This window comes from Mytilus edulis, chromosome 13 (assembly GCF_963676685.1).
Source record: "Mytilus edulis chromosome 13, xbMytEdul2.2, whole genome shotgun sequence".
Classification (NCBI taxonomy): Eukaryota; Metazoa; Mollusca; class Bivalvia; order Mytilida; family Mytilidae; genus Mytilus; species Mytilus edulis.
In genome coordinates this window covers 39,105,262-39,119,951 of record NC_092356.1, presented here as the reverse complement: position 1 = coordinate 39,119,951, position 14,690 = coordinate 39,105,262, and the positions used below count along the sequence as shown (strand labels likewise).

At 30.2% G+C, this 14,690-nt stretch overlaps 2 protein-coding genes across 2 annotated transcripts in view; one reads left to right on the top strand and one right to left on the bottom strand.

Moving 5' to 3' along the window:
- The window catches only part of LOC139501038 (uncharacterized), a 65,746-nt gene extending 52,293 nt beyond the window's left edge, over window positions 1–13,453 (bottom strand). The window contains exon 1 of the mRNA XM_071289995.1: window positions 12,985–13,453. Coding sequence (XP_071146096.1) covers window positions 12,985–13,149 — 165 coding nt within the window. The 5' untranslated portion in view covers window positions 13,150–13,453. The remainder of the gene's footprint in view (window positions 1–12,984) is intronic.
- LOC139501253 (uncharacterized) overlaps window positions 1–14,690 on the top strand; it is a 599,145-nt gene that overhangs the window by 510,863 nt on the left and 73,592 nt on the right. The gene's annotated exons all lie outside the window — the stretch shown is intronic.

Below are 14,690 nucleotides of genomic sequence, written 5' to 3'. Positions count from 1 at the left end.
ACTATTTAATATTCCAGGTGAAGCATGTTGCTGCAATTAACATAAAAACATAAAAAAAAACAATTAAAATATTTAGATGTATCAAAATAAAAATGCTTAAAACGCAAAACCAAATAATATATATCTTTGTCATATTATGGTGACGTATGTGACCGACTTTGATAAACATCAATATAAAAGCTTTATATCTATAAAAAGTATTGTATATCGTTTTCTTCTGTTTTTCGCAGAGTCATGAACCGTTAAGAAGCAATACTTTCAAGAGGAAACATGATTCATCAATTAACATGCTAACAATAAAACCCAATTAAAATTTCAGATTTATGTCAGTTAAAATGTAGTGAAATTAATTTCAGTAGAGCAAAAGCCACACGTTGTATTGAATACAAAAGGAGTTTCTTAATGAGTTTGTTTATTCAATTGTACACTTGTTGTCTCCTTGCAAACTGGCGTATTTTGGTTGATAAATAGTTGTCTCGTTATCTTTGGTACATATGATCAGAGCAAATTATTCGCGTTTGGTGTCTCATTTTATACCATCATAGAATTGAAATACATACTTTGCATTTTTCTTTAAAGAAAATTGGAGTTATCTTTGATTATTGTTGAAAGGCTGGTCAATATCATTGATATCCAAACGTAACTTGCCACTACATGATAAGTCTTATTGGCTATATGATAATTTTTGATTACTGGATTTGTGTCAAAGACTTTAGAATTGCTTGAAAAGTGCTTCATTTAAGATATTTATGACAATATATAATGTACTGTTGGACTGTTTATCGAGCCTACTTGAAGTTAATATTGAGACAATATAATAATTAAAAAGAAAACCTAGTGCGTTATGATAAAATCCACTGTGTTCTATTTCCTTTTTGACGCAAAGATTTGGGTACATAATACAAATAAACTCATCATAGATACCAGGATTGAATTTTATATTTAAACCAGAAGCAAATAGATTTGTTTTAAACATATTTTGATATGAAAAGAATTTAAATGATAATGTCCTGTTTGCCCTTTTGGCCCTAGTGCTTTACAATTGTTGAAAATGAATGTAACAAATACAAACCCAACCTTTTTATTCACAAAATTTCAATCATATCCCCCCCCCCTCCACCAAAAAAATATTAATATAAAATAAGCTACCTATGCTATAATTGAATAAATGTGTGCTCATAAAATCCCTTATACCACATTTCAATCTCTATAGGGCTCATTTTTGCATAGAAAACATAGTTACAGAAATAATGCAAAATGCAAAAATGCTGCGGGAACATATTCTAATAACAGATTTCTTATCAGGTCCTTACAGTTTGCCACCATAGAACTCGTCCTTGAAAATTTCACATGTGAACTTACTTTGTAACAATTTCGTTGTTTTAATTAATTGAAGAAAAAAATGGCAATATAAATTATATTGAACATGGCAGGACTGTAAAAATTGTATTTATAGACGACGTTCAAGCAGCTAGACAATTAACCCACTAGCTAGATGATTGGATAATCGCATAATCTAGCCCACAATGTTATCATTTAACAAGGTAGCAGTTCAATTCATTCAATGATAATTGTATATGCGAAAAAATGCTACAAAAATTAGTGCTGTTTTTACAAAATCGATGAATTAAATTCCAAATTGTTGAAATATATAATTAAAATATCAGTAACTACATGTCTTTTGTTTCTTTGCACACTGTGAAATTATTTTCGTGACATTAATCATTGGTTATTGAGTCTTGGTTGGTATAGGTCAAAAAAGTTTTATTGAAATAACTGAATACATATAGATTGTAGGACATCTGAAATGCTGGCACTGAAATAGGTTATGATATCAGATATTTTTTTTCTGATCCTAAATACCATGTAGACTTGTCATCTTTTTTTATTCACAACTTTATAACAGATGATTTAAAACTATGCAGTAGACGATGCATGGACAGATTACAAATTATTACATGCTTGCTGTCAAATAAAATCTGAATTGTATTGTTTACAAATAACTGATACATATACATTTGTTTGATTTATTTACTTCCATTATCTAACTTAGATTGCCAAGTTTATAAGAGCATTTATTTATTTCAACAGGTCAAACGGTTGCTGGTTAATGCACACACAAAAAACATTCGTTAACCCAATTTGGTTGTTAGAGTTGGAAACTGTTGTTAAATGATTTATTTGTTGAAGTTGACAAGACGTTCAGATTCAGTTATTAAATGCATATTCAGGAAAAAATTATAATTTCTGCAAAGTATGGGATCGACACGGATACATGGCGGGAAATTTGAACATCCACTAAAAATACAGGTGTAATAGAAAGGGCTAGGGTCATGCAACAAACCACCTCCGGTTCCAGCAGAGAGTTGTTACAAGGGTTCTTTAACATACAGAAAGCGTGTCAGTCATCATAGCCGAGACTTCAGATTTAACGTCGTATGTGACTGAGAATGTAGGCATTACGCATAACGAACGAACAACCACTTTAATTGAAGCAAAAATAAAAGTGAGCACTGCACATGTTAGGACAAAGCTGAAATTCCTGTTCTATATGTTTGTGGTGTTTCGAGGTTTTAATTCTCAGTAGATTCAGAATGTGTTGCGTTCGGGTCCCGCTTTCCTTATTTCCGACGGGAACACCACGAAGAAGTATACATTTAGAACATCCACTATAAAGCAAAAAGCAACAAATCAAGAATTAAAGTTTAAAAACCTTCGTGAGGTCGACTTTGCCTCAGGAAGTCTTATATTGTCAATAACACGCTAATTTGCCAATTGCTTGGTTTTAATAAAGAGAATCATTATGTATTCCACCAGATTTCAGAGGTATGAAATTACAAATTTGTAACATTGCAGTAGCAGATTTTTATGTTGCTTTTTTAAGGAACAATTATCGCTAGACAGCGAATGGTAAATGGAGCTTTTCTGCCATATTGTAAATTTATAATGGACCATTTAATAATGTTATTGTGTAATATGATGCAAAATTAATGTCTTATTAGTTGTAATCTCAAATTGATAGCGTTTGCTTGATTTTCTTTCATTATACATTAATCAATATAAACATTTGAACTGATATAAAGTGTCACCAATTCAAAAGTCTTTGATAAAGTCCATATTATCATGTGTTAAACGAACATAAATTTAAAATTTGTTCAAAAGGCTTCTGTTGACAAATATTTCAACCATATTGGTGTTGTTTTTAGTTTTATTTAGCAGCAGCTTTAACCTATAGGGAAAACGGTACTATTTATTCTGCTATAGGCGACAATACTAACATTTTCTAATTTTACCACTTTTTATAATAAAAACCTGGATAAAACAGTTATGTGTGGTGTTAGTACTTTATTACTCTATTTTAAAAATTGAAGTTAAATAGTATCATGACCAATTTCCAACGGAGCTTGTTTATGTTATCCATGCCCACAGTCATTTTGCAGCCAATTTATAAAATTTTGAAAGCCTTTTCGAATAATTCTCTAGAAAATATTTCAATAGGTTTTAAAATTTATATTGTAAATATAAACACTGCAGTTATTCATGGATAAATTTAAAAAATATATATTGTACCCTTACATCCAATCACGGCGCTCCTAAGTTGACTTCCTTCACCTGTCTTCGGTACAGAAAAGGCCAACCTAATGCTGGGAAAATGTAATAGTACCGTTTTCCCAATAAGTGTGCACGTTGCTACCTTATATAAGCTATCTCGTTGTACGGTAGCGAAATTTGCCTTCTTTGTTTCATTGTTTAAGTTAGTTGTCATTCTGTTGAATAGTTGCACTGTGCGGGCTTTTAATATCAAATAGGTTCACAAGGAGAACAAATCTTTAAATCCACCATATCGTATGTCTGTACCAAGTCAGGTAATCTGGACCATGTGTTTTTCGTTGTTGTTTGTCTTTGTAAGTCTGCTTTTTACGGAGGAGTTGAATGTTGGAGGTTGGTATGGTCTCTACTACTGTCCTTATCATTCATGTGTATGTACTATTCATATTGGATTTTAATATTCCGTTATCCAGATCATAGACCAGATGCCGACATCTTGAGACAACGTATCATTACAATGAAAGATATTCCTAAACCATACGCTTAATCTGGCACAGGTATAATACAATACCTGAATGGCTGGCACGCCTGGGACATAGGTTTTATCGGGTCATTTGGCTAATTGCTTATTGAAATGTAGGTTTTAGTACTAAAATTTTTAACAATTGCATAACAATATTTAATCTAAAATAAAACATTAAGATATACTTTAAAACACATTGAAATGATTATTTATCTGTAAGGGCGAATTCCAAGGACATCTATCGCTTATCGAATTAAATTTAAAAAAAAAAGCAATGTTACAGTCACTTTGATTAAGTTATTTATTTCAAAGTTGCAATAAAGATATCAAGGAATGACTGAAATAAAGTTTTTATGTAAAAATATTGGTAACACCTGAAGCGGTCGTTTTTCAATTGCTTTTCACGTTTTGTCAAATTTGAAAATGAATAATCAGTGATTGTTGCGAAATATAGGAAGATACGAAAATGAACGTTATTTTGAATAAAAAAGGTTACAGTTAATTCAAAATAATACTGAGAACCACGAACAAATGTATCCATATTTCAAGAACGGTTTTATCAATTAATTTCTGACTCAGCATGTTCAAATGAATTTTGAAAACTGAAGACCGATATCAAAGATTCCTTACATCGGACAAATGAAATCTAAAAATCGATTATCCAAGTCAGGTATGGTTCTAATAATTCCTTGACGGATTTAAGAATAATACAATGTAAATAAACTATTGAAGCTAAATTTTATCACCGCATACGACCTGTGGGAGTTGCTTGCAAAGAGAATTATTAAGATTATGAAATGGCATAGAAAGCAAAATGAATCTTAAATGATATAAAAGGCAAGCGAAACTATTCTGAAATGAAAAAGAAGGCAAGCAAAACTTTTCTGAAATGACATCGAGGGCAAGAAAAACGAATTTTTATTGACATAGTCGGCAAACAAACCATTTCTGAAATGAAATTGAAGGCATGCAAAAAGAATCTAAAATGACATAGAAGGCAAACAGGACAATAAGCAAGAGAAGCAAGAAAATATCTAATTCATAAAATAATAAGAGCAGTTTTTGCAAATTGTCACACTTTGTCATGACGGGGCTTTTATAAGTTACTACAGGATACGGCGTTTGCGCATTGTTGAAGGCATTGAAGTAACTTTTGTTTCTAGGTAGAAAGTTGTCTTGTTTGGTAATCATACCTATTCTCCCTATTTTCATCTTCATATTCGTTGATAAAGACGTTAATTTATACACATTTCTCTAATGTTTATTACCAACTCTGTCAACCTTTTATCAAGTTATAGTATTATACTAAACTTCTTCAAGCATTTTTTCTGAATGATAACTAGATTACATGTATTTTCGTTAGATGTGTAATGAAATTGGCCTTTCAAACATTTATGTGCAGGTTGATACATATTTGCGTGGATCTTTATCAATATATTTCTGTTTTGTTATTCTGTACATGTAGAAGGTATATAATTAATATTCAACGTTCTCCCTTCAATGTATATCTAGTTTAATTTACATTGAAGAAATATTTTCCTTATGGAGTGTTAATGTTCATAAAATCAGTATTTCTCTCATACTTAAGACATAACAGCTACTCTATTTTATTTTTAAGTGGTTCCTTTCTTTCGAAAGACAGTTTTCACATGTTTTTGTAACATTATCATCTAACACTTATTCTATCTTTTATACGGATATTATATAACACCTTTTTTAAATTGGCATTATTTCAATATTTTTATTTGTACTTATTATCATATTCTTAGTAAAGATTACAAGAGACGCATTTGTAATTGAACACAGTGATAAATTTGTATATTTTATTATTCTAAGTTGCATGTTATTCAAACCTATGATATTTATATTTGTTATCACCAGTACTGTATTTATATTCTGTAGAAAATTAGGATAGCAAATTTGAATATTGTGTAATAAGGGTCCATGAATGGAAGTTACGTGTGATCTCTTGTTTGAAATTAAAATTTTTAAATATGCGTTTTAAAGGTAACCTTATTAGGTTCATTTTAATGTAGTAAAAATGACTAGTTAGTAGATAGGAGCTTAATACAGTTTGCGTCCTTTAATATTATTGCCATTTCTTATTCGTTTTTGTCGAATTCAAAACCACCATACGTGTAACGTACAATCATTCCTATTCAGTTATATATAAACTAGAATTCAAATTAACCATAGACTCAAAAATTAACATATAAGGCTCTAAAGCATGTGTAAAAGCCGAGAGAAAGGGTGTAATATTTCTTATAACTTACACTAGCAATAAAAACACTACACTTAGCTAATTTAGAGAGAAAAAAATGTGTGACATGTTGCCTCAAATGTACTTCCTTATTTGCTTCTACAAAACATAGAAAATGGTTTAGAATTTAAACTATTGCTACTTACAAAAAATCTATATTCTTCCCCGTAACAGTATTTTCTGGGTTTTCATTAACTTTTCCAAGTAAATGCTACAGTTATTCTATATATTAAAAGTATTTTGTATAGATACATATATAATAGACGAAATCAAGCCCCGGTATGTATTTTATTCTTTTAAGTTATATAGGTACTTTTCATATCATTTCTCCCAAAATTGAATATATGTTTTTTTGTCTTTTAGATTAAAGCTTTTTCCCGGAGAAGTATAAGAATGAAAATGCTTCAGAAGCAAATCTAAATAATATCTTTGCCATATGGTAACTAATGTAAAATTAAAAGCTGTAGATCTATACAAAGTATTCTATACCGTTTTATTCTGTGTTTTTTTTCCCGCACAGTCATGAACCACTAAGAAGCAATATTTTTAAGAGAAAGCATGATTCAGCAATCATGTTCACATATTAACAATAAAACCCAATTAAAATTTCAGATTAATGTCAATTAATTTTGAATCAATTAAAATGAATTTTAGTAGAGCAAAACCCACACGTTGTATTGAATACAATACTAGTTTTCTTTATGGGTTTGTTTATTGTATAGTACACTTGTTGTCTCCTTGCATGCTGGCGTATCTTGGTTGATAGTTTTCTCATTCTCTTTGGTACATATGATCAGAGCAAGTTACTCGCGTTTGGTGTCTCATTTTATACCATCTTAGAATTGAAATAGATACGTTGCATTTTTTTATAAAGCAAAGGAGAGTTATCTTTGATTAGTGTTGAAAGGCTGGTCAAGATCGTTGCTATCCAATAAGTCTTATTGACCATATGATAAGTTTTATTGATAAATTGATTTGTTTCGAAAAGACTCGAGAATTGCTGGAAAAGTGCTTCATTTAAGAAGTAAATAAAGTTTTAAATTTTAAACTAAGTGATATTTATACTATAGATAATGTACTGTTGCATTGTTTATCGAGCCTACTAAAATTAATATTGAAACAATATAATAATTTAAAAGAAAACAGTGCAAAATAATAAAAACCACTATGTTCTTTTTCCTTTTTGACGCAAAGACTTGGGTAGATAATATAAATAAACTCATCATAGATACCAAGATTGAATTTTATATTTTCACCAGAAACAAATAGATTGGTTTTAAACATATTTTGATATGAAAAGAATTTAAATGATGATGTCATATTTGCCGTTTTGGTCCTAGTGCTTTACAATTGTGGAAAATGAATGTAACAAATACAAACACAACCTTTTTACTCCCTAAATTCCAATCATATCCCCCCACCACCACCACAAATTGATAATATAAAATAAGCTACCTATGCTATAATTGAATACATTTGTGCTCATAAAATCCCTTATACCACATTTCAATCTCTATAGGGCTCATTTTTGCATAGAAAACATAGTTATAGAAATAATGCAAAATGCAAAACTGCTGTGGGAACATATTTTAAGAACAGATTCCTCTATCAGGTCCTTACAGTTTGCAACCATAGAACTCGTCCCTGAGAAATTTACACTTGTGAACTTACTTTGTAACAATTTCGTTGTTTTAATTGATTGAATAAAAAAAATCGCAATATATATAATATTGACCATGTCAGGACTGAAGAAATATTATTTACAGACGACGTTCAAGCAGCTAGACAATTAACCCACTAGCTAGATGATTGTATAATCGCATAATCTTACCCATAATATTATCATTTAACAAGGTAACAGTTTAATGCATTCCATGATACATGTATATGCTAAAAACTGCTACAAAAATTATTGTTGTTTTTACAAAATCGATGAATAAAATTTGAAATTGTTGACATATGTAATTACGCTATCAGTTACTATACTTCTTTTGTTTCTTTGCACAACGTGAAATTATTTTCATGACATTAATCATTGTTTATTGAGCCTTGATATAGGTCAAAAAAATTTAAGGTGTTAAAGAAATAACTGAATACATGTAGGTTGTATGACATCTGAAATGCTGGCACTGAAATAGGTTATGAAATCAAATATTTTTTTCTGGTCCTGTATATCATGTAGACTTATCACCTTTTTTCAATCATAATTTGTGTGCCAGATGATTTAACACTATGCAGTAGGCGATGCATGGGCAGATAACAAATAGATATATGTCTTTTGTCAAATGAAACCTATACTTTGATGTTTACAAATAATTGAAACGTATACTTATGTTTGGTCTAACTTTGTTTACCAAATTTGTAAGAGCATTAGATTTTCAACAGATGAAACGGTTACTGGCTAATGTTAAAACACAATTCCTTAACCCAATTTGGTTATAACGGTTGTAAACTGTTAACAAGTCTGCACGAGGATACCTTAGAGCTCTAGATATTCCTACTCAGTACGTTTTATCAGGCACAGGTATAATACAATACCAGTTTGGCCGGCACGCCTGGGAAATAGGTTTTTGTCGGGTAATTTGGCTATTATTTCTTTATTGAAATGTAGTTTCAGAACTAAAATATTTAACAATTACATAACAGTATTAAATCTAAGATAAAATATTAAGATATAATTTAAAACACATTGAAATGATTATCTATCCGTAAGGTCGAATATCAAGGCCATTTATCGCTTATTGAAGTAAATTAAAAAAAAAAACCAATGGCATAGACACTTTGCTTAAGTTACTTATCTTAAGGTTTGAAAAGAGTTACAAATGAATGACTGAAATAGATGTGTAAATGAATAATCAGTGATTGTTGCCACCTATCGACACAGGTAAAAAAAATGAACGTTATTTTGAATAAAGAATGTTACAGTATATTCCATTTAATAACGAGATCCACGAACAAATTTATCCATATGAAAAGGGCGGTTTCATCAATTAATTTCTGACTCAGCATGTTCAAATGAATTTCGGAAACAGGTGACCGAGATCAAAGTCTACATAGCTTCTTGCTTCGAATTAATGAAATCTAAAAAATGATTATCCAAAGCCAGGAATTTTTTTTTATATATAAATTACAGATTTAAGAATAATGCAATGCAAATACTCTATTGACGCTAAATTCTATCACAGTATTACCCCTGTTGGAGTTGATAACAATATCTTGCTTGATTACAAAGAGAATTATGAAGGTGTCTGAAATAGCATAGAAAGCAAGCAAAAAATAAAATCACAAATATACCGAACTCCGAACAAAATTCAAAACGGAAATTCCCTAATCAAATGGCAAAATCAAATGACAAAACACATCAAACGAATGGACAACAACTGTCATATACCTGACTTGGTACAGACATTTTCAAATGAAGAAAATGGTGGATTGAACATGGTCTTTTTGTGCTAAACCTCTCACTTGTATGACAGTGGCATCCAATTCCATTATATTTACAACGATGCGTGAACAAAACAGACATAAAAGGTAAATTAGTCAAAATAGGGTAACAGCAGTCATCACCGATTCACAATCTCTATTAGAACCCAAAAAAAAAACCAAATAATTAACAAAGAAGCAGAATTTTCAAAATTATAATAGAACAATAACATAATGGCATTATAATAGAACAATAACATAATGACATTATAATAGAACAATAACATAATGGCGGGATGTTTAAAACTACAGAGCCACGTCATATGTCATAATGAATCTTAATTCACATAGATTAGGGACTTTCCTTTTTCTATTTTCCTCCAAGTTCAGTATTTTTGTGATTTTACTTTATCAATTTATAGTCTTATACTAAACTATATATATGATATATTGTATATATATTGTATATATATTATCTGGATGTTTACTACATAACAAGTATTTTTGTAAAATGAATACTTGTAATTTGCTTTTTTAAATTTAATGTACAGTCTGATACATATTTTGCGTGGATCTTTATCGATATATTTCTGTTTTGTTATTCTATACATGAAGAAGGTATTTAATTAATATTCAACGTTCTCCCTTCGTTAAATATCTAGTTCAATTTCCATTGAAGAAAATCTTTCCTTATGGAGTGTTAATGTTTATTGGATCCGCATTTCTCTCATGCTTAAGACATAACAGCTACTCGATTTTATTTTAAAGTGGTTCGGTTCTTTCGTTAGACTGTTTTCACATGCTTTTATGAAATTAGCGTCTAACCCTTATCCTATCTTTTATATGGATATTATATAACACCTTTGTTAAAATTGGCATTATATCAATATTTTCATTTGTACTTAATATTATCATATTTTAAGTAAAGATTAGAAAAGACGCATTTGTAATTGAACACAGTGATATATTTGTATATTTTATTACTCTTAGTTGCATGTTATTCAAACCTAAGATATTTATATTTGTTATCAGCGGTAGTGTTTATATTTATATTCTGTAGAAAATAAAAAAACAAATATGTATATTGTGTAATTAGGTTCCATGAATGGAAGTTACGTGTGATCGGTTGTTTGAAATTATAATTTTAAATATACGTTTTAAAGGTAACCTTATTAGGTTCATTTAAATGTAGTAAATTTTACTAGTAAGTATATGTGAGCTTAAAGTGTGCTAACTACAGTGGCGGATCAAGAAATTTTAAAAAGGTGGGCCCACTGGCTGCCTAAGAGGGGGCCTGCTCCCATCAGGCTTCAGTGATTCCGTATATAACCAAACAAATGTTTTCCTCAAAAAAGGGGGGGGGGCAATTTGAATACACCGTGATAAGATCATTCAAAGTTAATTATAAATAAAATATAATTCAGATTTAACTGATAAACACGTGTTGCTTATTCTTTAGGTTTCTATGTTGTGTCATGTGTTCTATTGTTTGTCTGTTTGCCTTTGTCATTTTTATCCATGGCGTTGTCAGTTCATTTTCGATTTATGAGTTAGACTGTCCCTCTGGTATCTTTTGTCCCTCTTTTATCATTAGTTTCATGAATCTGAAGCGCATTTCTTGTTTTACCTTCTTTATGAACGCTCAAAGGAGAGTATTTAGTAGTCAAGGATGAGTAAGATCCGAAACAGTTGAGGCTATATAACAAAAAAGGACCTTGAATACATCTAAGGTCATTTATGATTGGATTTCCCTTGCTGTTTTCCACCGGAATCAGAATACTGCACTGTGTTAAAAAAAATGTAGAAAATAACGTGACATTTTACCTCGAACGCCTTTATTTAATTGTTTCTACGTAAATGAGAAGACTATTAAGTATCTAAACTATTGTCAACCATAAAAACCTATTTACTTCCCGTTATATTGTCCCTATATTATATCCTGATTTCACATGTCTCAGTACATGTAAATTTTTAACATTAAAAGTATTCGGAAGATTCATTTTAGATGAAATTAAACATTGGTATGCATTAAACTTATTCAAGAAAACGACGATATGGGTTCTTATGAAAGCTTTGTCACTTCTCCCAAAGTTAAAAATTATTATCTACATAATTATCAGAGGTACCATGCTTATAATTTAAAAAAAATGTTTCAAATGCAAAACAAAGTTATGGTATAGAATGATTGCATTTTTAATCTAACGTCGGTCGCCAAACATCAGTATAAGTAGATAGATATAGGAAGATGTGGTGTGAGTGCCAATGAGACAACTCTCCATACAAATAACAATTTAAAAAGTAAACCATTATAGGTTAAAGTACGGCCTTCAACACGGAGCCTTAGCTCACAACGAACAACAAGCTATAAAGGGCCCCAAAATTACTAGTGTAAAACCATTCAAACGGGAAAACCAACGGTCTAATCTATATAAACAAAACGAGAAACGAGAAACACGTATATATTACATAAACAAACGACAACTACTGTACATCAGATTCCAGACCTGTATACATATTAGCCCTGTAGTATACAACGTTTTCTTTTGTTTTTATATGAAAAAATGAACCTGTAAGAAAGGTATTATATATTCAAGGGAAAACATGATGTTGCAATTTATATATTTACAATAAAACCCAATTAAGATATTTAGATTTATATCAATTAAATGTAGTGAAATGAATTTCATTAGAGCGAAACACACACGTTGTATTGAAAACTAAATATTATTCTATTAAGTAAACCACATATACCTCTTACAATTCTACACCAATGTGGTAAAGATAACAAAACCATGAAAATTTACATTAAATATTTTAAACTTAAACGAAGTGGAGATGCTAGGCATTGTCATTTATACCTGTAATGAAATGACTATCTTGTATCATTTTTAAATCAATTTCATTTGAACCGACATGCGATTGCGAATATTAAGCTTAAATTGAATTTATAAATCAATTTAATTTTATAGTGCATGCATATATATCAGAGATATATACTGTATATTATAAAAAAAAAAAAAAAAGTAAAATCATAAAAATACTGAACTCCGGGGAAACTCAAAACGCAAAGTCCCTGATCAAACCGTAAACTCAAATGATAAAACACATCAAACAAATGGAGAACAACTGTCATATTCCTGACTTGGTACAAGTCATATATATGTCTCTGCATATATCAAGCCTTATTGAAAAGTAAGCAGCACAAATGAAAATAAATTTAGAGTCTTACCACTCTGTGTTTCTCTGCATGTTTTTTAGGCTTCGGTTTATTCTTCATCCAGTAGCTAGTTTCCTTATCTAATATTGTATCCTTTTGGTCACTGTATCCATTGATCATTCCGTTTGAGTTGCAGTCTCCGTACCCAGTCATGACTGTGTCAAAGTTGCACTCCATATCATAACTGTCCCCTCATATAAATACTACTTAAAAGTCAATTCAACCATCCTGCACTATATATAACCGATCTTAAAGTGTATAACACTCATTGGACCGAATACAACATTTTACGTTCGTAGCTGATAACCGATAATTCATAAATATTAAACCTACATAAAATCGTTCAAATACCTGTGATAGAATCTACAGAAAAACAAACCACTTTGAATATTGATTGATCTCATACATGACAGGTATGAATTAAAACGACACGTCAAAATTGTCTTTTAATCCGTCATAAGGTCCAAGAACTTTAATATATATAAACAGAATACCTATATGTGTATTGAATAAAGGTATTGAAATAATTGCTTTAAAATATGAAAATTAACATTGTTGGTACAAAAGATTATTTTTGGTGTAATATCGTAGTGTAAATGTGTTGAATTATGTTTCTTAAGCCTGTGAAAACAAATTGAATACCAGCCCAAAAACTAAACACTCAAAGGTTAAAAGATCAAAAGTTGATCTTTTATAAAAAGAAGTTTGATGTCATCATATTATAAACAAAATAAATATATAGAGTTTATGTTTCAGACTATATAAAAACGATATTCAAAAACGAAAAAGATTTCAACAACTGAAAGGCTGTTCGTAAAAAAGTTAGGGATTTCTCCATTTTTTTTTTTTATGATTTCTTGTATTTCAAATGACGAAAATCAAAAATACCACAAAATACAAATGATAATTAAAATGATAAACTTGTCAATGTATTTCTTATACCATGTATGGCATAAAATCAAAATACATTAAATACTTTTGCTGAAGTAATAACAATCATGCTCAATTTTCTGGGTATTTGAAAAAGAAAAAAAAAATCCTCATACGATTGCGATGACTTGGCATATGCTCTCATGGCCATTGTCTTTGTGTTCGTCTTATCATTTCCATTATCTCTTCTGAATCTATGAAGCCACACTGATCCAATTTTGACAAAAATAATATAAAGACATCTTTTTATACAACAATATTAAATTCGGCTTTCCCTGAGAAAATAAATGACCACCAGAAGTAAATTAGTATGCAGATAGTCAGATTTCAAATTTAAGCACTTAAAAACTTTTACTACTAATTCAGTTTCAAGCCTATTCCATGTATGGTTTTCAGTCAGTTTACTTTCGGTTCTTTTTGGTTTTATCAGCAACTCACCAAGCGCTTTTAATAGGCTGTGGACTTTGAAAAATGTTCACACGTCGGTGTCAATATAATGGAATTGTATCTTTATGAACGCTCAAAGGAGAGTATTTGTTCCCTTTTCACGAATGTGACGTCCCGAATTAGACTTTTTACCTTTTGTTTGTGACATTTTTACCTATCATGTCTCTTTGTTTTGTTCACGCATCATTATCAATAGTATAAAAGTTGATGCGACTGTCATACAAGTGAGAGATTTAGCTAACTATAAAACCAGGTTTGATCCACCATTTTCTACATAAGAAAATGCCTGTACTAAGTCAGGAACATGACAGTTGTTCAATGAAAGTTAACCAACGATGCCA